This window comes from Camelus bactrianus, chromosome 17 (assembly GCF_048773025.1).
Source record: "Camelus bactrianus isolate YW-2024 breed Bactrian camel chromosome 17, ASM4877302v1, whole genome shotgun sequence".
Classification (NCBI taxonomy): Eukaryota; Metazoa; Chordata; class Mammalia; order Artiodactyla; family Camelidae; genus Camelus; species Camelus bactrianus.
Window position 1 is genome coordinate 48138609 of NC_133555.1, and position 23305 is coordinate 48161913.

The 23305-nt window shown below is 42.3% G+C and overlaps 1 protein-coding gene and 1 long non-coding RNA gene across 5 annotated transcripts in view; both read right to left on the bottom strand.

Moving 5' to 3' along the window:
• Nucleotides 1-17921, bottom strand: part of CMC1 (C-X9-C motif containing 1) — a 70545-nt gene extending 52624 nt beyond the window's left edge. The window contains exons 1-2 of one of the 4 annotated variants that reach the window (XM_074345370.1): nucleotides 17799-17861; nucleotides 2468-2625 (exon numbers count right to left, since the gene is read on the bottom strand). In XM_074345370.1, coding sequence (XP_074201471.1) covers nucleotides 2468-2525 — 58 coding nt within the window. In that variant the 5' untranslated portion in view covers nucleotides 2526-2625; nucleotides 17799-17861. Of the gene's footprint in view, nucleotides 1-2467; nucleotides 2626-17192; nucleotides 17264-17798 lie in introns of those variants that run through there. The other 3 variants (XM_074345371.1, XM_074345373.1, XM_074345372.1) reach the window with 3 other exon arrangements.
• LOC141573805 (uncharacterized) lies at nucleotides 6218-10308 on the bottom strand. The gene is made up of 4 exons (XR_012500131.1): nucleotides 8170-10308; nucleotides 7697-7811; nucleotides 7210-7309; nucleotides 6218-6782 (listed from the first exon to the last, which is right to left on the bottom strand). It is a non-coding gene; the product is annotated as an uncharacterized LOC141573805 (long non-coding RNA).
• Nucleotides 17922-23305: the final 5384 nt, after the last annotated feature.

The window sequence follows — 23305 nt, forward strand, 5'->3', positions numbered from 1 at the left end:
GCAGGACAAAAAGACAAGATCTAACATTGATTTTACCATACTCTCAGTAAAAGAGGAAAAAAGGATACAAGGATGAAAAAAAAAATTTGAAGAAATAATGACTGACACCTTTCCAAATTATTCAAAAGACATAAACAGAAAACAGGTAAAGGTGGGGTGGGTAGAGCTCAGTGATAGAGAGAATGCTTAGCATGGAAGAGGTCCAGGGTTCAATTCCCAGTATCTCCATTTAAAAAAAAAAAAATTACAAAAAAACCTAAAACAAAAAAGTTAAAAACCCAGAGAAATATGCACCTAGACATATCATAAACAAACTTCTGAAAAATGAGCAAAGAAAAATCTTTAAGGCATCAGAGAGAAACACAGCGGAATGAGGATTCAAAGGACAAAAGATTTCTCATCAGAAACCACAAGTAGTGGCATGGTATTTCCAAGTACTGAAAGAAAAGAACTGTTCAATCAAGAATTCTATACCCAGCAAAGACATTCTTCAGGACTGAAGACAAAATAAAGATAGCTCAGATGAAGGGAAGTGAAGGTAATTTCCTGCCTGCAGACCTGTTCTAAAAGAACAGCTAGAGGAAGTTATTCAGACAGGAAGGAACTAGTCACAGAAGGAAACTCAGAACAACAGGAATGAAGAGTGAGCAGTAGGAAGGGTAAATATGATAAACTATTCTTGAGTTTTAAAAATTATTTTTGACAGAAGCAAAAATTACAGCTTTCTCAATGTGTGCAGAGGTATTATTAAAGATGCCTTCATCATAAAGGGAAGCAGGTAAAGTGGCTTTGGTGATACTAAGATATCTACACTCAATTTAAACGATAAAATATTCATGCTAGTAGACTATGATAAACAATGTATGCATAATGCAATCTTTAGGACAACCACTAGAAAAAACCTGAGAAATAAACTGAAAAACACTGCAGGTAAATCAAATGGAATATTAAAAATTGCAAGTATTTTCTCTGACCATAATGGGATCAGCTAGACAGTAGTAACAGAAAGATGGCAGGACAATCTCCTAACACCTGGAAATTAAATAGCACACTTCTAAATAACTCACAGGTCAAAGAGGAAGTTATCAAGGGAAAAAAAAGGAATACACCAACCGGAAAGAAAATGAAAATACAACAAAAATTTTAAGACAAAGCTAAAGCAGTGCTTATCGGGAAATTTATAGTAATAAATGCTCATATTTTACGAGTCTCATACCAACACAGCCATCCTCTGAATAACACAGGTTTGACCTGTGAGGGTCCACTTAAACACGGATTTTTTCAGTAAATAGGTACTACAGTATTACAAGATAGCAGCTGGTTGAATCCACCACATTTTAAGAGGCCGGCATTATTCAGATACCAAAAGCAAAGGCAATATTAAAAAAACAAACAAACAAACAAACACGTTAATATTCTTCATGAACACAGATACAAAAATCCTCAAAATATTACCAAATTGAATCTCACAATATATGAAAAGAAAAATACAACACACCACGTTGGCTTTATTCCAAGGTTGGAGGGCTGGCTCACTATCTGAAAATCAATCAATGTGATCACATTAACAGATCTAAAAAAGGAAAACCGTACAATTACATCAGTTGAGTCAGAAAAAAAAAGTAACAAAATTCAATGCCATTCATTAAAAATGAACAGACAAAACTCTCAGTAAACTAGGAATGAAAAACAACTTCTTCAATCCAACAAAGAATCTGCAGAACATCGTACTTAACAGTGAAATATTGAATGCTTTTCCTGTAAGAACAGGAACACGGAATAAAACTGCAAAGAACCATACACACACACATGCATGTAATAAAAACCAGTGAAAAACTGCAAAAATCAATAATCTAGTTAACAGTATTGAACCAACTTAAGTTTCTCATTTTTGATACTGTATTACAGTTACATAAGATGTCATGGTCAAGGACACATAAGATTCTACATATTAATATTTTTGCAACTTATGTGAGTCTGTTATTATTTCAAAATAAGAAGTTAAAGGGAAGAAACTTCTGGACGAAATCACAGGAGAAAATTCTTATGACCTAGAATTAATCAATGAATTAGTTCTTACATACGACACCAAACCCATGATCCATAAAGAAAAAAAATCTATAATTGGACTTCATTAAAATTAAAAACTTTCACTCTGCAGAAGTCCCTGTTAAGAAGACAAAAAGACAAGCCACATACTAGGAAAAAGATATTTGCAAATCTCATATGTGACCTGTATGCAGATTATACAGACTTGTTTACGTTCGACATTAAGAAAACAACAATCCAATCAGAAACGGACAAAAGTCTTGAACAGACATGATACCAAAGAAGATATACAGAGAGCAAACAGCATATGAAGAGGTACTCAATTATGCTTAGGGAAGTCCAAATCAAAGTAAATTAAAGTTACAAAAAAATACCACTACAGATCGAATAAGACAGCTAAAATAAAATAATACACTACCAAGTGCTAAGAAGAATGCAGAATAACCGGATCTCTCTTGCATGGCTGGTGGGGACATCCAGTGGTACAACCACCCTGGAAGATAACTGGGCTCTTCTTTATCAAGTCAAACATACACTTCCCATATGACCCCGCAAACACACTCCTTGGGGTTTATCCTAGAGAAACAAAAACTTAGATTCACACAAAAACCTGTACACAAATGTTCAGTGCAGCTTTCTTTGTAACAGCCAAGACATGGGAATTATCTAAAAAGTCCTTCAACGGGTGAATGGGTAAACAGCAGAATATTACTCAGTGATAAAACAGAATGAACTACTGACACCAGACAACAGCTACAACCTGGATGGGCGCCAGTCCCACACTCACTGAAGACGTGGACTATGGCTATGTAAGACTGGACCATCAGGGAAAGCTGGGAAGAAAGTACTTGGAAACTGCACCATTTTGCAGCTGGATGCATTAAACTCTTTCAAAATAAAGTCTTTAAATGTATAAGGAAGAGCAAAGGACTCAGAATAGCCAAAACAACATTAAAATACAAGCACAAACTGGGGTGACTTGCACGGCCTGATTTCAGGTCTTAGTACAAAGCTTCAGCAATCACGTGGTGTGGCACCAGCACGGTCAGGATCAATAAACAGGTTAAGGTAACAAAACAGAGTCCAGAAACACTTCTGTGTATATACAGCCAATTTGTTCTGACAAAGGCACCAAGGCTAGTCATTAAAGAAATAAAAGCATTTTCAACAAATTGTCGTAGACCCAGGTAAACACTGGGGGCCAGGGGGGGAAGGAGCTTGAACACTTTGACTCTCTACATCACAGTACTCTTAATTTGCCACAGATCATAAACCTAAATGTAAAAACTAAAACTATTAAACACACAAACACTTCAATTCCTTGGCGCAAAGATTTCTTAAAGAGAACACAAAGGCACTAAAAAAAGAAAACAATGATAAATGTGATTTCATCAAGTATAAAATCTGCTGTTCATTAAAAGACACCATGAAGAAAACTGAAAGACAACTTATAGACCAGGAGAAAGTGTTCACAGTATATGTATCTGACAAAGGACTTGAATGCAGAATATATAAAAACTCCTACATGTCCGTAACAAAAAATGCAAACAACTCAATTAAAAAAGGGCAAAAGGTTAGAATGGACACGTCAAAAATAGACACACAAATTGTAAACCTGTACACGAAAAGGCGCTCAGAATCATTAGTTATTGAGAAAATGCAAATGAAACCTATGATATCATTTCACACCCACCAGAATGACTAAAATTAAAAACACGGATGACGCCAAATGTTAGGAAGAACGTGGAGAAACTGGAACCTTCATATATGCTGGTGGAAGTGTGAAATGATAAACTTCTTCGGAAAACTGCTTGTTATGTTATAAAGTTAAATACACACCCAACTTATTTTCCACTCCTAGGTATTTATTTACCCAAGATAAATGAAACTATATGTCCAGAAAACAACTTCGTCAAGTCTCTTCACTGAACCATTATTCATAACAGCCCCAAACTGGAAACTTAAATGCTCGCTGAATACTTCTTAGTAATACAAAAGAATGAACTACTGATACTTAATTTGGATGAATCTCAACAATCTTGTTGAGAAAAAGAAGCCAGACACAAGAGTACACAAGAAAAGATGCAAAATTAATCTAGTGATAGAAATCAGAACACTAGTTACCCATGGGAGGTGACAAGGACATTCTTTAAGGGATGTCTTGATTGGGGCATGTGCATATATCAAAACTCACAACCCATAAATTTCACTGTACGTATATTTTACTTCAGTTGATAATATGTTAACTTTAAAATATGATATAATCTGGAGAAAAGTCTTAATTCGAAAAGATACGTGTACCCCAATGTTCCCAGCAGCACTATTTAGAATAGCCAAGACATGGAAGCAACCTAAATGTCCATCAACAGATGACTGGATAAAGAAGTTGTGGTATATTTATACAATGGAAATTTACTGAGCCATAAAAAAGAATGAAATAAACCCATTTGCAACAACATGGATAGACCCAGAGATTATCATACTAAGTGAAGTAAATCAGAGAAAGACAAATACCATATGATATCTCATATATGCGGAATCTAAAATATGACACAAAAGAAACTTATTTATAAAACAGAAACAGACACACAGATATAGAACACTTACGGTTACCAAAAGAGAAAGGGGGTCAGGGATAGATAACGTAGGAGTCTGGGATTAGCAGATACAGACTACTGTATATAAAACAGATAAAACAACAAGGTCTTACTGTACAGCACAGGGAACTATATTCAATATACTGTAATAAATCATAATGAAAAAGAATATATATATATATATATATATAAACTGAATCACTTTGCTGTACACCAGAAACTAACACAACATTGTAAATCAATAATACTTCAATAAAAATAAATAACTTGTGGTTGCCAGGGGGAGGGGTGGGAAGGCACAGACTGGGAGTTTGAAATGTGTAGATACTGACAGGTATATACAGAATAGCTAAACAAGATTATACTGTACAGCACAGGGAAGTGTGTGTAACATCTTGTGGTAGCTCACGGTGAAAAAGTATGCAACAATGAATATATGTATATTCATATATAACTGATAAATTGTGTTCTACACTGGAAATGGACACATTGTAAACAGACTATAACTAAATAAAATAAAATTTTTTAAAAATTAGAAAAATAAATCATGATATAAATCTGTACTCACAGCAGTTGATTCTGACACAAAACTATCTGAAATTAAGTAGACAAAAAGTTTTATAACTTTCTCCTTAAAGACACTGTTCATCTTTTGTTAGATTTTATTTCTATTGGTAAAGGTATCTTTCCATAAGTAACGTGTAATTTCTTATTGTTGGTATGTAGGTTCAACTGAATTTTTTATATCGTCCTTATAACCAGTACAACCTTACTAACTCTCATTAAATCTAATACATTGCCAATAGATTATCTTCCAGTTTCTATGTAGACAATCGGGGCGGGGGGGTAGTTAGCTCTGCATCTTTCTTTTTAAATTCTTATTATCTATGTCCTTTAGAAGAACGGTGAGTAGTAGCTAGCAGCACCTCTGCCTTGGGTGCTCACGTTTGGTTAGGACTTTCGCGGTTATCTTCAGGTGTCTGCCTGTGAGTTGACTCTCTATGTGTTGTTTTGGTATAAAAATCATTATTTAAACAATAAATTAGGGACTTTTCTTTGTATTCTCTGAACCGCTTTGTACAAAGGAAAGATTATGACCAGTTCTTTGAAAGTCCAGTGGATACCACCTGTGATAGTTCTATGGGTCAATCTGGGAAGACTTTAGTTCACTGTTGTTCAAACACACACTAATCCAGCTGTAGGATCCAGCTGCAGGAAGGTATTCTGCAGATGTGATTAAAGTCTCTAATCAGCTGACTTTAAGGAGATTATCCTAGAAAATCTGGGTGGGCCTGATTCAATCATCTGAAAAGCCTTCAGAGCACAAAAGAGTTTCCTGAAGCTTTGGACTACAGCTTCGGCTCATGACCAAGAGATCCAAGGCTGCCCTTCCTGATACGGTGCCCTACCCATTCCAGACCTGCCCAGCTAGCTCCCACAATCACTCACATAGGCCAGTATCCTGCCAGGTGTGTGTGTGTGTGTGTGTGTACACACTTGGTTTAGTCAGGGTTTGGAAGCATGTATGTGCATGAGAGATAAGACACAAAGCAAGTTTTAACTGCTGATCCAATTTTCTAATGGCTGTTTATTTATTCAAGTCAGTTATATTTCTCAAGGAAATTATCTATTTCATTAAAACTTTCAAATTGATGATATGAAGACATTCATGTGACTTTTCCCTCTTTACCACACCTATAAATGTATCCCAGTTTCTGCTGCCTATGCGAGGGGGTCAACAAACATTTTCTGTTAAGGACCAGAGTGTAAATATTTCAAGCTTTGGAGGCTATAAACCATCTGTCATATATATACTTCTGTGTATATATATATATATATATTTAGAGAGAGAGAGAGAGAGAGAGTTTTAATCTATACAACTTATTTATAATGTGTCCTGATGAATCTACTCTTTGCTGGATGAAACATACAGTGGTTTTAGATAACAAGAACACTTAATTTTTTGGATCCATTCTTTGCATACAGACATAGCTTTGTCACAGTGAACCATTTTTCCGTAAGTAAATTATAATAGAAATTAACCTGCATTATAAATTCTAGGTTATAATATTCCTCTGTAAAACATTTTTTAAACGGCTTGCGAAGAACTCCTTCTGATCATTCTTCTAAATCCTCCTGAAACAAAGAAAATTCTAGAATCATGAATATTGACTTAGGTTTTCCACACTCTTGGTGTTAAATTAGAAATAGTACACTTAAAAATATGTAAATTCTGCTACTATTTGGAAGCATACCAACCACTAAATGTCAATTTTTAATTAATTGGGATTTTGTACAAATTGCAAAGCTATCTTCAACAAATACTATAGATATGGTACTTTTTATCCACAAAACTACAGACTGATTCCCTCAGTGTCAACGTGATGCATGCATGTTATACATTTGTACAAAAGCTTGCAAAAAGTCAAATTTTTAGAATTTCCTACTACACGCTCACATGAATTTAGACGGAGATAAAGAATCAAGATAACGCCACCAGGGAAAATTTCCAAAAGCCCTGACTTTCTCAACATTTTATCATCACCTGAAAGTCAATTTTCACCTTTTTCACGGGCTGGATTTGTTAGCTCAGTCTGCTTGCGGCTCACGCGCTCTTGCAGTGTGGCAGTCCGAGATGATAAGGCCACTGACAACAGCACTGGCTAGGAATCCACAAAGATAGCGGTGAAATGAATCAGAATATCACAGAATCGCCCGTAGGAAAGAAATGACAGCTGAAGGGCGAGGTCTGCCTTTGCAAAAGTGACAGTGTTCTAATCTAACATATATGTTATTTATACACTGCCCCCCCGCCTCTTTTAGCCTCTTAGCGCATGTATTTGCTCCTGCAGACATCTGCATGCTACCGTTACTGTGAAGGAAAAAAATGAGAAAAATGCTTCTTTGTAAATGTGCATAAGTGTTCTTCGCAGCAGCGGTTTCTACTTGAGGTCCCTCTTCTTTGCTAGCTACCATGAAGCTCACATGGAAGGACCCCGGGCAAGTGGCCTCACGCACAATAGAGTCAGACCAGCGTTCTCCATCGTTACCTTCCCAGTAAGGGCTTCACACCGGGAAGCCAGGAGGACTCAGTTCTCAGCAGCACAGAAACACTGATGCCCCGACCAGGCTTTCGTGTTCTCGCCAGCTTGTTCATATCTCCTTCTACAACGATAGTGTAAAATGAGGAAGGGGTGCTGGGCAGAGGCACTGAGACTGGGAAACAAACAAAGACAGGGAAGGTCGGTGTCCCTTCCCCGCCCTCTCCTCTTCAAGCCACACCTGAACCAATAAAACAAAAACGAAAATCCAGAGTAGGAAAGATTCTCCCCAATATCCCAGCCACTTGAGATCTCAAGATGAAGGCAGGGAAAGAAGCCCTTTAGTCCTCTAAAAACCTCTCAGGTCAAGTATTCTCATTCCACGTTGCACATAAACACGTGGAGACGCACAGAGGGGAAAGAACCCCAGCCTCTGATAAAGGGGCAGGTCCTGAACCCTCATCCACAAACCGAACACTCACACGGGGCGGTGGCCTACAGAAGGGGACCTCAGCCAGCCAGGTCCCGTGTGCCTCCAACATCACGGTGCAGCCTGAAGAAAAAAACCCTTAGACAATAGACTGTTTCAGAGGCATCATTCCAAATAGGTACATTCAAAACTTCCCAGTTCACATTTTCTGACCAGACTGTAAAGTCAAATGATGAAGAAATGGAAAAAAAAAAAAAAAAAAAAAAAAAAGCAAGAGGACCGATTTGTCAGTTGGCTGAAAAATACCTTCACCGAGGGTCAATGTGAAATAGTAGGTCAGTCAGTAACAAGCTGATCTTTTTTATGAGCTCAAACTTACAAAACACAGAAAGCGCTTCAGGCAGGTGGACGTGGCTTTTTCTGCCTAGCTTCTGGGTCAGATACCGCCCCCCTCCCCCAACAGCCTGCTTCACTTGAACTTCGGTATGCTACTAGCATCCACCGTTAATAACCACCTCGTTCACACTAGGTGTGCCCAATCTCCCAAAAGCACCTATTTCCTGGACCTCAGATTCTGCAGATTGCTAGGTGTGAAGGCTTCCTTTTCCACCCACATTACTTTAGCCGAGACGAGGCCAGAAGGGGACAGCAAACCTAAAAGCAGGAAACCAGCTTATGCAATAAGACGTGCCAGTTCTAGGCAGGCGTGGAACCTCCCTTGTGGCCATACTTTCTTGTAAGAAAATGTGCACACTGACTTTATTTGGTAAAACTTCAAGGCTATCTTTTCCTAGAAGCACAATTTTCCGTTGATACCTAGTAGAAAACCCGCCGCGTCATGGGAGACGAAGCAGACGCTGGAGAAAGGAATGGACGGCAGCCTGCCTGTGGCTTCGCAGCAATGTACCCCCGGCTGATTTATTTTCTCCCTGATGCACATCTGGAACATGGTGGGTCACTCCCAAGTCTACCAGTGCTGATCAATGCCTTTGCCACCCTATCTCTACCATTCTCTCCCATCTTACAAAAAACATGGACTGCTTTGATAATAGAGTCAAGGACTTAATTTTAAATTCTTTTGTCCAACTATTTTATTTTTTGGGGGGGGGAGGATAATTAGGTTTATTTACTTATTTTAATGGAGGTACTGGGGATTGAACCCAGGATCTCGTGCGTGAGCACCTGCTCTACCACTGAGCTGTACTCTCCTCCAAGGGAGTATTTTCATATTGAGAGTTTATTCACTTATTTCAAAGACTCAGTCCTAGCTCAGATCACTCACAACGTCTTTCTCCGTATGGCTCTCAGAGGCAGTCTGAGTTAAAGCCGCTTCCACAATACCACTTTTTAGGGGGTAGCATTTCCGAGGATGACCACCTACCTACCACCTTCACCAGACTGCCTCTGCCTAACCTTGGCTGAAGGCAAGTTCACCTTCTGAACAGAAATTTGCCAAAATGAGCATATTAAGATGCATGAATGAGAGAGGCTGAAGGCAAATTTTAAAGGAGTCTAAAAAATGTCAACAACAGTAACAATACTAGAAAAAGTGTAAAACGCTTCCAAAGTAAAACCTGCTCCTGCTCCTCCTGCGGTAACCCCACAAGTTTCTGTCTTTAAAAATGGCATTTATTATGCTGAGTTCCTGGTGCTTGTCTCCAAATTTACTCTGCCTGCAATTTCAAGTCTCTGTTAGTAATTTCCAAATCCCAGCAGTATCAGAACTTCAACTTAAGACTCCTAAAATTTAAATCCTCATTTTGCCATCCCAGTGGTTATACTACACTCCTTAGCTTAAAAAAAAAAAAAAATCAGCTTAGTAGGGGGGAGGGTATAGTTCAAATGGTAGAGCACATGCTTAGTATGCACAAGGTCCTGGGTTCAATCTCCAGTACCTCCATTAAAAATAATAATGATAAAAAATAAACAGACCTAATGATCTCTCCCCCACCAAATTTTTTTTTTAATCAGCTTACTTTTATGTAGCTCACAGAAAAAGCACAGCAAGTAGTTTCAGAAGGAAGGAAGGAGCGGCAGAAGGGAACATTTTACAAATATCACCCCATGTAGGAGCAGGTGTTTTCAAGAAGCAGAGGCTCAGAAAGCACAACGCAATCTTGCAAGGCTCCCCAGCGAGTAACTGCTCGAATTGCACTCCAGCGCATTCTGCCTTTATCTTCCAGCTTTTACCTCTTTTTTTCTTACCAGAGTTTACTTATTTAAAATCAAACTCAACTCTCGTTCCGTTCCAAAGTTCTCCCTGAGCCAGCACCGGAAAGGGGTTTCTCCTTCCTCTAACGCCAACGTTTCTCGTGCACAAATGCGAAGGCTCTAGTCACGTGCGGGCTTAGAACGCATCGCAGCAAAAACCGTCTACAAACTCTCGCGATAGTTCAGCGGTGGCTTCGGCCTGAGCTACGTTCCGGAGCACCAAATTCACGTTGAAGCCCTAAGCTCCGAAATGACTGTGTCTGCAGAGGTAATTAAGGTTTACAGGAGGTCATACCGGGAGGCCCTCATCCGATGGGTGGCCTTATAATGAACCAGACACCGAAAGGGCCAGCACCTTGTTCTTGGACTTCCCAGCCTCCCAAACTGTGAGCAAATAAATGTCTATTGTTTCAGCGCCCCGCCCTCATAGTATTTCAATACGGCAGCCCAAGAGGACCAAGATAGGCTTTGGTACCAGACGTTTTCAATTCTGGCTACATTTAACAATCACCTAAGAGGGCTTTGTAAATTCTGACATCTGGGCCCTACCCCAACCCAGTTAAATCAGAGGTGCTGGGGTAACACCCAGGCGTTGGTATTTTTTAAAAGTTCCCTAAATAATTCTAATATTAGACTTTAGATTAAGAACCACTAGAGGAAACTTAAGTGTAATGAGGTCACAGACCATGTCTCAGTGACTTCTATAGCTCCAAGTCCTAGCATGTGGTATTCAAGGAAACTCTTTAATAAATGACACATATATTTCAAAGTTTTGATATTTGATAATCATTATATTAACAAGTATTTGAACAAATATATTGGTTCATTTGGTATTTGTTCTGTTAACCAATATTAGGCACCTGCCACGTACCATTCCCCATACTAGGGGTTGTAAATACAGTGATGTTCCTTATTCTGCAGCACAAACATTTAAAACTCTGTATTACAATTAACCATGCTTAGTTAACGAACAAACCCTTTAATCTCTGAAACCTCCCAGTAACAAACAGTTCTTCAGCAAAAACACAATGCAGGATAGTAAACACCCCATTCTTAAAATTTTTTCCCCCTCAATCTCCCTACTTAAAAATGTAAAAGTATATAATGGGATATGGTGTGAGAAAAAGTCAATCTGGGAACCAACATTCTTACTTGGGCCCATTCTGTGTGACCCATTTATATAAAGTATAAGGTAATTGTTCTTGCTAGAGATTTCTACAAATATGATGTTAACCCCCTCTATGGATAAATAACCATACTAATTCAGTCCACGAAACAGCAACTTTCTGTGCTTAGTCAAGGACCCCTTGAGACCAATTGCAAGTACTTAAAAACATAGAAGTTTAAGACTTGAAGCAGCCTCAGCTTCTGATATATCTTAATCTCCCAACCCCTTGTCCTCAAATCCCAGATTATGCCGTTTAGAATACTTTAAGGGCCAGAGGTTAATGGCAAAGTCTGAAACAAGTCAGTCCTCACTCCCAAATTCAATGCGGTGCTGTTTCCATAACAACGGAGTGCACCCCTGGGGCTGGGGGGGGCCACCTCTTACTGTCTAGGTGTAATTAACTGGGCTGTCCTTCCTAACCATTCAGTCTGAAAAAGTTAGAGATGGAATCATACGAAAAACATTTACTGCTTACTACACAAGTAAATAATCCCACTTTCACATGGGTTTTTCTTCATCTTTCAAATTATTTGATACATACAACAGGTCACATCTGTAAGTTTCATTCTATTTCTCAAGGAAACAACTCTGGAGCTAGAGTGAAAAAAAAAACTCTATACCCAGGTTATTTAATATTTTAGTGGTTTTTTTTAAATTCCAAATATTTAAAAAAATCGTGAAACATTGTAAAGTGGTGACCATCATGGAAAGCCTCTTCTGAAACTGATTTCACAATTTCACAAATCAAAAAGTGAGGTGTCAAAAATGAACAAGAATGAGACAGATTTGGGTATGGGGCAGAGAGGGAAAATTCCAAAAAGAAGGAACAGCAATGTCAAATGGCCTAGAGGCAAAAAACCAAAGCCCCAGTTTGGTATGTGTGAGGTATATCTTAGGCCAATGCTATTTAAACCGTTGACCACAACCCCAAGACACTTTCCATCTGTGTGTATTTAAGTACTTGAGCAAGGGAAGACCCCCTTCCTACCGGACCCCCTCTACCTGATCCAGACCCTCACTACCCAAACTAAGGTTCCTAATAGATTCAGACAAGGTATTCTCAAGATGGAGCTGGTGCCACCCAGAGGAGGCAACGCGGAAGCATCCACACCTGCAGCCTCCCCTCCCCAGGACCATCCTGTAGTTTCCTTTCCCTGGCCCCTCTCCTTACTCCTGCCAAGGGTGAGGGCAGATGGGCATCACAAAGCCCAGCTCCCCGTCTCCAAAGCAGGACCAACCGTGCACTTTGCGATGAGCGGAGCTGAGGGTGAGACAGGCTTCCCTGGACCCACATCCTGGCCCAGCTTCCTCCCCTCCCTCCGAGACGGGCTCTTCCTAAGGGCGCTCCATTAATCCATCTATTGCCCAGTGGTACCCAGGAGCCCATATCTTGTTCTCACATGAAGGAACCAGGGTTTGTCAGAGAAGACAGTAAATTCTATGGATGTGCCAGGCGAGGTAGGAGATAAGCCAGGGACACCTTGTGTGAGAAAAAGAGGAAACGCTCAAACTATGATGGGCGCTCATCACAAGGACCCAGAAGCTACTTTGAAGGAACTCTCACTGGCCATGTCTGATCTGGAAAAGCATGGGCACCAAAACAATTACATACAGTAGCAAATTACAAACCACTGAAAAAAACAGAATCTCCTGAGTCCAGGCCAGTAACAAATCTATAAAGAAAAGAAGAAACAAAGTGGTTTCTTGTTTACAGCAAAATGTCAACGACCATCTCATAAATGGGGAGAGAATGCTGGACACAGAAAACCATTTTGCAACCAGCATAGGAAAGAATGAATCCAGCAAAAATCATCAATGGATGCTAAATCAAGGGGGAATTTTTGACGAGGAATGAACATTCGCCCAGTCTTCAATGGTCTCCCAAAAGATCAGCTACTGATTACAAGGGAGGAAAAACATAGCAAAGAAATGAGACAAGAGCTTGGCCACATGGTCAAAATTAAAACTACCCAGGAGAGAAAGATGGACCTCCCATGCTGTCAGGTGTGATTCCCTGATGCAGACACGTCAGCAGAGACCACATTCCCCGATCTGAACAGAGGTCAGATAAACACAAAAGGAAGGAAGGCTGTCCCTGTCACTCCCTTGCCTAGACACTTGCAGTGTCTTTTCTGTTGTTTCTGGATAAAATTCAAACTCCAGGAACAGGGTCATGAGACATTTCGCGATGCACAGCACAAACCCCGCCCTGCCCTGCACGCACTCCTCTGATCTCAACTCTGATCTCCCTCATGCTCAGGCCAGTGGTTTTCAAATTTCAGGGAACAACCCATTAGAGGGCTGTCAAATTAATCTAGCGAGACAGAAATACATTTTCTAGGGTAAAGATGCTTTGAGCTTCAAAATACACAAAACTTGGAAGTCAAACAGATTTTTAGCTCTGAACTAAAATATTTAATAATATAATTTATGGCTGATGGGATACTGTAGGAATGTAGAAGCAATAATAAAACAAAGAAGTGTCTCACCAACTACATAGCAGTATTTTTTTTTACATATTAATCACACAATGCTCAGAAAAAAAAAGATTCTTCGTATCTGTTTAAAAGAATTTTCTTTCCTTTTTTTTTGTGGGGGGAGGTAATTAAGTTTATTTATTTAAACTGGCAGTACTGGGGATTGAACCCAGGACCTTGCCCATGCTAAGTGCTAGTATACCCACAGCTAACCTACCCATATCCCCACGGGAACCACTAACAGAACCCTTGCAACCTAAGTATTCCAAGAGCTACCGTAACTCACACTCCTTAAACATCTACACAGGGACCGTCATGAAATTTCTGACCCCATTCTCCACCCCCTGAGCCCCGACACTATCCCATGTTCCTCCGCTTATTAGATTTCTGAGGAAAAAAACACCCATGGAGGGAAACACTTGGCGTTTAAGGTAACCTCTCTCACGCTGCCCGCACTGTGACTCCACACTGATAGACCAGGAACGGATACCACCCATCCCGCTCAAAGAGAAGGCAGAATAAAAACAAGGGAGAAAGGAATCTCTTCTCGTTATTAGAGAAAGTGAGGAATGAAAATGATCAGGCCCAGGTTCCTGGGAGTTGTCATATGGGGGTATGACAGTGTCAGACCATTAATCTAAAATCTGTACCACATGGGCTTGGCTTCCCATTCCTGGGCTATTTCACAACTTGTTAGGGGCAGAGGTTAAATTCTAGAATTTGTCGAATCGAGATAGAAATCATTTCCGGCCAGTGGAAAAGATAAGCCCCCAAATCACAGTTTTGGGCCCTATTTAAATTTTTATCGAAGCCAGCAATCTATGAAATGTTCCATGTTATCTACCTTCTCAAATGCTTTTTTGGAGTGTTTTTTACATTTTACCCATTCCCTCACTGATTAATGAGTTGAAGAAAATCTTCAACACAAATTCACTATAGATTAGCATAAGCAATAACTTTACCTTTTTGCAAATTCCACTTTCATAAGCACCACTTTTAACACTGTTTCTATAGGTGATCATGGGTTGTACCTTCAAAATAAACAGCCTTTAAAATTTCACTCACCTAAGTTTGACCCGATTTTTAAAATAAATACAATACTTCTAGAAAAGGTTATAAACTGGGAAAGTTGTAACTTGGAATAAGACTAACTGCTTAAGTCCTATTATAGGAGAGTGAACTATACTGTATATTTTGAGTCATTACTATGTGACCAAAAGTCCCAGTTATGGCTTAAGATGTAGGGAGAACTCCCGGGGAACAGGAAGCTTAGGCTGATAAGAAAACAAAGCCAAAGTCAATAAAACAGGGAGCGGTGGGAGAGGTGGTTCTCCTCTGCAGATTACAACTGCCCATGGACTATTTAAAAACGTCAGAGGCTTTGGGCAAATTAAGTCTGAATTATCTACAAGTGCAAACAGCTGCTAGGATTTTTGTTTTTTTAAGTTCTCTCTCTCCTCAGCCACTCTTCCTGGGTGTTTTGGACTCTCCAGTTTTGTCCCTCTGCATTCAAAGAGCAAGAGAAACTGATGAGCGTGATCACGGCTGATAAGCTTGCAGACAGTGCTATTACCGCTAACGTAACAAAAAGGGAAAACGGTTTGCAGCAACATGGACGGACGTGGGGATCGTCATTCTAAGTGAAGCAAGCCAGAAAGAGAAAGAAAAATGCCACATATCACTTATATGTGAAATCTGAAAAAAACAAAAAGAAGACAAACGAACTTATTTACAAAACTGAAACAGACTCATAGAAAACAAACTTATGGTTACAGGGGGTGAAGGGGATGGGAAGGGATAAATTGGGAGTTTGAGATTTGCAGATAGTAACTACTAGACATAAAACAGATAAACAGCAGGCTTATATTGTATAGCACAGGGAACTACTGTATTCAGTATCTTCTAGTAATTAACGGTGAAAAAGAGTATGAAAACGAATATATGTACGTGTATGACTGAGGCATTGTGCTGTACACCAAATTGACACAACACTGTAATCCGACTATACTTCAATAAATATATACATATATAAGGAACAACTGTTTAAATAAAACTACGTATAAAAGTATGCAACCTGCATTTCACTGTTGGGTTTAGAATTTCTTCCGAAAAAAAAAATGGATCCTAAGAAGTTAGTTAAAAACTGCTCTCAAATGAAGATTAAAAATTTAACATAAACCAACGAGAAAACAAATTTTACCACATAAACTTCATTTGGCCTAACTATTCATTCATCTACTCAGAAACACATCAACTCAGCGCGGGCATAGACCAATGTGGACTGTGAAAAGCAAGAGAAACATCAAAATAGGAACCTATGCTTCACCCTATGAACCAAACAAAAATGAAGTGGGGAAAAAAAGCTGACTTCAGTACATTTGTATTCTGGTATTTAAACAAAGAAATTTTTTAAAACTCTTCCTGCTTTCTGACTCCATTTTCTTACTTTCCATTCCAATCTTGTTTCCATCCCTCCTTTTATCGGAGTTTCCCATGGTCATCGTGTTAGATCTGACCATCACCAGCCACCCAGTCGTTGACGTAAAAAGCCTTAAAGCCTCCGCTTTGCTCACCGCTAATGCAACAGCAAGTCCTGTCAATTTCTCCTCCCAATCATCTACGGAAGTTTTGTATTTCTTTTCATTTTTCCCTAAGACCATCGCAGGCCAATACATACATGTTTGGCCGGGACTGCTGCTACCATCTCAGGATCCCTCTACAACACTACCACTGCTGCCAGGGGAGTAAAGGAGTAAGTCACATCATATTACGTCACTGTCCTCTCAGAAAGCCTCCAAAGGTTTAAGTCCAGATGCTTTCTTATCACAGCCTTCAAGGCCCTGCAGCATTGAGGTTCTGCCTACTCTCCTTACATCCTTCCTTAAGGATCTCCTCCGCTCTCTGGCCCTCAGTCCCACCAAGCAGCCCAAGCACCTACCGCTTGGACAGCCTAGCGGACTTTCCTTACCTCCTTACAGGCCTGTTTCCTCTGGTCCTCAGAGGACACTTCCCCCAGAGCTCCTCCCTGACCACTCCATCTAAATGATCCTATTTACCATCTACCTACGACTCTGCTTATTTTCTTCTTAATGTGTATCACGGTCTGTAAAAGTGTGTGTTTGGGGGAGGGCTGTCTTCTTCCTTCCACCACTGGGACACAAGCTGTCTTGTTGGTCCTGAACACCGGATTCCCAGGGCCTAGACCAAGACTCGACGTACAGAGAGCGCGCAGCAACCGTCTGTTTCCTCCTGAAGCCTCCAACGGCGGCACGTCTACGCCTGGACTGCGGAAGGAATTGTCTGGGTTCGACCAGAACTCGGTCCCCACCACCAGCCGAGGGGCAGTCTGCTCCCCTCCCCTGAGGCCCGCCTAAGTGTCTTCTCCATTTCTGACTCTCCAAAACTTGGAAGCCACTTCTCCTGACGCCTGGAGTTTTCACCTCCATAAACGGAGGGGACGGGCTAAAACCAACGACCGTTCCCTCCAGAACGGCAGCTGAGTGAGAGCCCCGAAGCCAGGGCCGCACGGGCGTCCCGCGGCCGGGGTGCGAGGGGGAGAGGGCGTGGGAGTCACAGGCACGGGGACCCCGCGGGCGTCTGGGGCCTCTCCAGGCTGCGCTACAGACATTTCAGGGGCCCCGCCCAGAGGGACGGGGGGAGGGCGGCGGCAAAGAGGCCACGCGTCAGGAGGACAGCGCGCGGCAGCCACCGTCGGACCCGAGCTCGAACCCTCGCCCAGGGGGCGGCTCGGCGCCGGCATTCCCGGCTCGTTCCCGGCTCGCTCCCGCCCCGCCGCCGCGCCGCAACCCCCACTCCCGCGCGTACCTGCGGGGTCGAGCGCCATCTCCGCGGCGGGGAGGAGCAGCCGGGCGGCCTCCCGCACAGGGGGCGGGACGGGGCGGGGCGGGGCGGAGCCGCACGTGCGGCGGGGCGGCCCGCGGGAGGAGGAGGAGCTCGGCGCCCTTCGCAAGCCGGGCGGCCTGGGCCCCGTTCAGTTTCCGGTCGCTACTTCCGCCGCGCACTGCGCCTGCGCCCCTGGCCCCGCCCCCGAGACCAGAGCGGGAGCGCTTGAACGCGGGAAGGATGGGAAGGGGGCGTGCCTGCGCGCCCTGGGCGGGGCTGTCTCGGGCTGCGCAGGCGCGTTGGGGCCGGGTGAGTGCCCGCAGGCCGACCCTGCGGGAATGCGCGCCCCGCGGCGACTCGGTGTAAGTCCAAGCCTCTCCCTCCACCCCCGCCTTGGAACCTAATGAACCAGCCTGCTCGTTTACCTTTTTCTTCCTTAACGTTCATTCATTCAGAAGTGTCTATTTCATGGCCACCGGTTCCAGGCACGGTCCTGAATGCCGGGGGAAATAACTCGGTGAAATTGAGGTCCCGAGGGCTGGAGAAGCGCGGTACCGGCGAGGGAGCCCGATGCGAGCAGCACGCTGCCAGATGTGCTGAGGGGTCCTACCTAGAGCAGGTAGCCTGCGTGCAGGGCCTTATTCCTCCCCCGAGGTTACAGCTAGAAAGTGGCGCTGGGGGCACCTGCCTTGTGAGCTAACACCCTCAGGGCGCACGTCCGACCAGGGTGATGCTGCAAATGCCCATCTGTCCACTATAGCCGTGTGTCTGTGAGGAAAATGAAGGGAGGGGGCAGGACCCCTCAAGAACCCCAGCTGCCCTCTTCTCAGCGGAAGAAACTTTCCGGGTAGCAGTTATGCCCACAACCAGCTTTCAGAAATCCCTCCTCCCCAACCCGTCCTATCCGCCTTTAGCTGGCTGGAGCCTCCAAAGGGTGAGGCGCCGATGGGGACAGGTGGGACAGATGTTAGAAAAACAAGGAGCAGCTGCTTCTTCCCTGCGAGGGATTTAAGGCTTTCAGAATGATCCCCTCCCCACCGACTTGCGGGCCCTCCTCCCCTGCTGCCGCTTCCGCCTGGTCAGTTGGCAGGGAAGCTGACGAGGTTGAGCAGGGCTGGGAAAGTGGGTCTCCGCTCAGCAGGTCTTCCGTTTAAGGGCCTATCTGGGCATAACGGCCCTTATTACAGCTGTAGTTTGAGATGCCAAGGTGGAGAATTAATGTTTCACTCAGCCAGGCAGGAAATCAGGTCCTTCTCTTTGTATGGTTTATAAATGTGTTTAGAAACACACCAAATTCATTCTGGAGGTGAAGGATTTAATTTAGAAAGTTAAGTCTTTTTGAAGAGTGGGGCATAAAAACACAAGTCAGACACACACAAGTAATTAAATCTTCCTGTATACAAAAGGGCGTCATGGTAAAAGGGGAAACTTGGAGAGCTTTAGCCAGACACCTAGGTTACTCCACCTGAATGCTGCTTCGCGACCTATTAGCTTTCTAACTTGGGTAAGTTTCAACGTTTTTCTGGACTTCAGTTTCTAATTTGCAAAGCTGTGGAGAGAAATAAATGTGGTATCATCTAATACTGTTTCAGTCATTGAAGGACCACTTCTACAGTTTCTGCCATAACTGAGTATCACTTGAACTATTATTATTTAATGTTTTTTTTTTATTTAAAGCAACTCACTTAAAAAAGGCGGGTGGTGTGGAGAAAAGGGAACCCTCCCACACTGCTGGTGGGAATGTAGTTTGGTGCAGCCACTATGGAAAACAGTGTGGGGATTCCTCAAAAAACTAAAAATAGACCCACCATATAATCCAGCAATCCCACTCCTGGGCATATATCTGGAGAGAACCCTAATTCAAAAAGATAACATGCACCCCAATGTTCATAGCAGCACTATTTACAATAGCTAAGACACGGAAACCACCTCAATGTCCATTGACAGAGGACTGGATAAAGAAGTTGTGGTATATTTATACAATGGAATACTACTCAGCCATAAAAAGAATAAAATAATGCCATTTTGCAGCAACATGGATGATCTGGAGATCATCATTTTAAGTGAAGTAAGCCAGAAAGAGAAAGAAAAATACCATATGTTGTCACTCATATGTGGAAAGGAAGAAAGGAAGGAAGGAAGGAAAAAAGAAAGGAAGAGAAAGAAAGAAAGAAAGAAAGAAACGGGGGGAGAAAGGAAGGAAGAAAGAAAAGACACTAATAAACTTATCTACAAAGCAGGAAGTCTCACATAGTAAACAAACTTATGGTTATGGGAGGAAGGGGGTGGGAAGGGATAAATTGGGAGTTCGAGATTTGCAAATACTACTATATATAAAATAGATTAAAAAACAGATTTCTTCTGTAGCGCACAGGGAACTATTTTCAATATCTTGTAGTAACCTATAATGAAAGCATATATATATATATATGCATAAGTATGACAAACATTATGCTATGCGCCAGAAATTAACACACCGTAATGGACTATACTTCAATCAAATGGGAATTATGTCCGTAAGAATTAAAATAAAATAAAATAAAATAAAATAAAATAAAATAAAATAAAATAGAAAAATAAACTTCCATGGGCACTGTCTACTTTAGCCTTATCCTAAGCAAGAATATCTGTAAAATCATGGGTTTTGTGTGTCCCGTAAAACGGACTGCCAGACTATCACATTCAGAGAAGCCCAGGGAAAACCAGTACTTCAATGTCTGGGACCTAAGTGTCTTCCTCTCCTCCCTCCTATGAAACTAGGTCATTTGAGGGTGAAGTCTTTACAATCAACCTGGGAAAGAGATGTCATTTTTTCAAAAGTTAAAATCAGAAATTTAATTGGCAATTCAAAACAGCAGAAATGTCCTAAGCAATCGCGCCATGAATAGACAGTTTGGAGGCACTCACTGCATTGAATGAGGGGCTATTGTTATCCAGCCGTGATCTCGAGGATCAGACAACATCTGGAACGTAATGGCCTCCCTGGTACCTGTCACTGAGGATGGGATGCCAAGGTGATGAGCAGAGATGCCAAAGATGAGGACGGGGAGGGTATAGCTCAAGTGGTAGAGCACATGCTTAGCATACACAAGGTCCTAGGTTCAATCCCCAGTACCTCCTCCAAAAATGAATAAATAAATAAACCTAATTACCTCCCCCCAAAATGAAGACAAACTAGGGTTCGCCTTGAAAGATAAGTGATGTGCGTTGAGGAGGAGGCCTGGCGTGCTGGAAGAATGAGCAAACGTGCCTGGGATCTGAGCAGTTCTGGAAGGACAATGGGACTGGAAAAGGTGCTTCCATAATGGGTGGAGGAGGCTCACAAGCAAGAGCACAGGGTTGAGTGGGAGTGGGGGTGGGGGAGCTCAGGGCTGCACCGCATTGGAGGGCAATGCCTGAAACCATGTGCATGCATTCAACATTGGGGAAGCTAGGATGGTTATAAATAAGGCTGAAAATGTTAGAAAAGCCAGCTTCCCAAAGCCTCGACCATTGGATTGCGGACTGTTTGACTGCTCTAAGCAGCCAAGGACTAACAAGTAGAAAAACGGCGCTGTAGTCAAAGTGATGTGCTTCAAAGACATCGTGTCGGATAGATTTAGGTGGGGCGGAGAGGGCAGGGAGGTACGCAGAACAGTCAGGAGGCTATCAGTCGTTAAGGCAGAATGAGACAAGAATTTGAATTTGGGTAAGTGGAGGTGTAAAAAGGAAGTGGATGTGAGAATCATGGAAAAGGAAGACGCTATACTGCATAACTGTACTTAGGAGGCAAGGAGTCAAAGACTCCTAGGCGATCCGACTCTGACAAACATAGACGAATGAGAAAGTCATGGCAATTTATGCCGCAAATGATGTGCCCTTGAGCCTCATTCCTGGGGAGCAATACTGAGACAGAGATCAGTCAGGAGATGCAGTAACCCAAGGGACCAAGGACAGTGGCTGAACCCTGGCAGAGCACGTGAGGTATTTAGTAGACAGACTAAACATATGTGTATACATATATATGTATGTATGGATACATACCTCTTTTATTTTTCAGTCAAATATCCCAGGAATGTGCAATTATAAACACATATCTTGTTTATCAAGTCGATTCTGCCTGGACCTAGCATTCCTTTTTGCTCCAAGCTGATAGCTAGTTATTTTTTTGGAATTGTGATGGTTAGCCAGCCCTGGCCTGTGTCCATTCCTGCCTAACATCAGAATTGAAGACCGTACCTTTTAACCCACTGGTAGCTCTGCTCTGCCTAATCTTTGAACCAGTGAGAATTCAGTTTGGAAGAATATTAGGAGCCCCATCCCTACCAGTGGATGGACTTTGGAACTAGCTCTTGGCTAGAAAATCTCTATCTGAGGGGCCCTGGTGACCCTGTCTGCTTTCTGAGCTGGGATTTAGCCCTCGGGCCCCCATGCCCTGGGCTTGAGTCCAGGTTGACACTTGTATTAGTTTGCTAGGGTGGCCATTGCTGGGTGACATAAACAATAGAATATTTATATTCTTATGACTGGAGGCTGGAAGTACAGGGTGCTGGCAGGTCTGGCTTTTTCTGAGACCTCTCCTCCTGGCTCGTGGATAGCCGTCTTCTCCGTCTCTTCCCCTGGTCTTCTCTCAATGCATGTCTGCATCCAGATCTCCTTTACTTATAAAGAGCCTAGTCGTGTTGGGTTAGGGCCAACCCTAATGACCTCATTTTAACTTAGTTACCTATTTAAATACTCCATCACCAAATAAAGTCACATTCAGAGGTACTGGGGCTCAGGACTTCAACATCTGAATTTGGGGGGACACAATTCAGCCTGTAATGACACTCTACCTATTACAAGAACTAGGACCCTTCCCTGAATCCCAGATTACTTGGCGGGAGCCTGACAAGCTGCCTAGCATTAGCTTCTCCCCAGAGGAATATACTTTGCCCCTGTTTTCCTGGTGCTTCAGAGCACCTAGCCCCTTCAGTCAGCTCCTGCCTGCGCCTCACTGCCCACATCCCAGCGATCGCAGCATCCACACAACGTATCTTTACTTCTTGTACAACCACACGGTCTTGACTCTTAGTCCAAGACCTGCTCACGTTTGCAGAGATGATGAGAGCTCTCTCACTCACTCTGGTCCCTGGCCCTTCCTCCACCCATCCATTCTCTCTGATCCATTTCACCCACGATAGCAAATATGATCATAGAAGTTGTCCTGTAAAATCCATCAGTGGTTCCCCATGCAAATAAAACCCTTTCCTTTAGCAAGGCTCCCCAAACCCTTTATCAACTAGTCCCTGCTACTGTCAGCCTTTCATAACCATTCCTGTACTCTGCAATTTCTACTCTGTAAACTGACTTGCAATAGTGTATCAAAGGATCTGTGAGAGTTTTTGTGCACTATCCCAGGAAAACGGGTAAGATTCTATGCTGAAAATCAAAATTTGAAACTGATGGCAAAAGAGGGTGTAGTGGAAGGAGACAGCCTTTGGAACTAAACAGAACTAAAAAAATTTTTT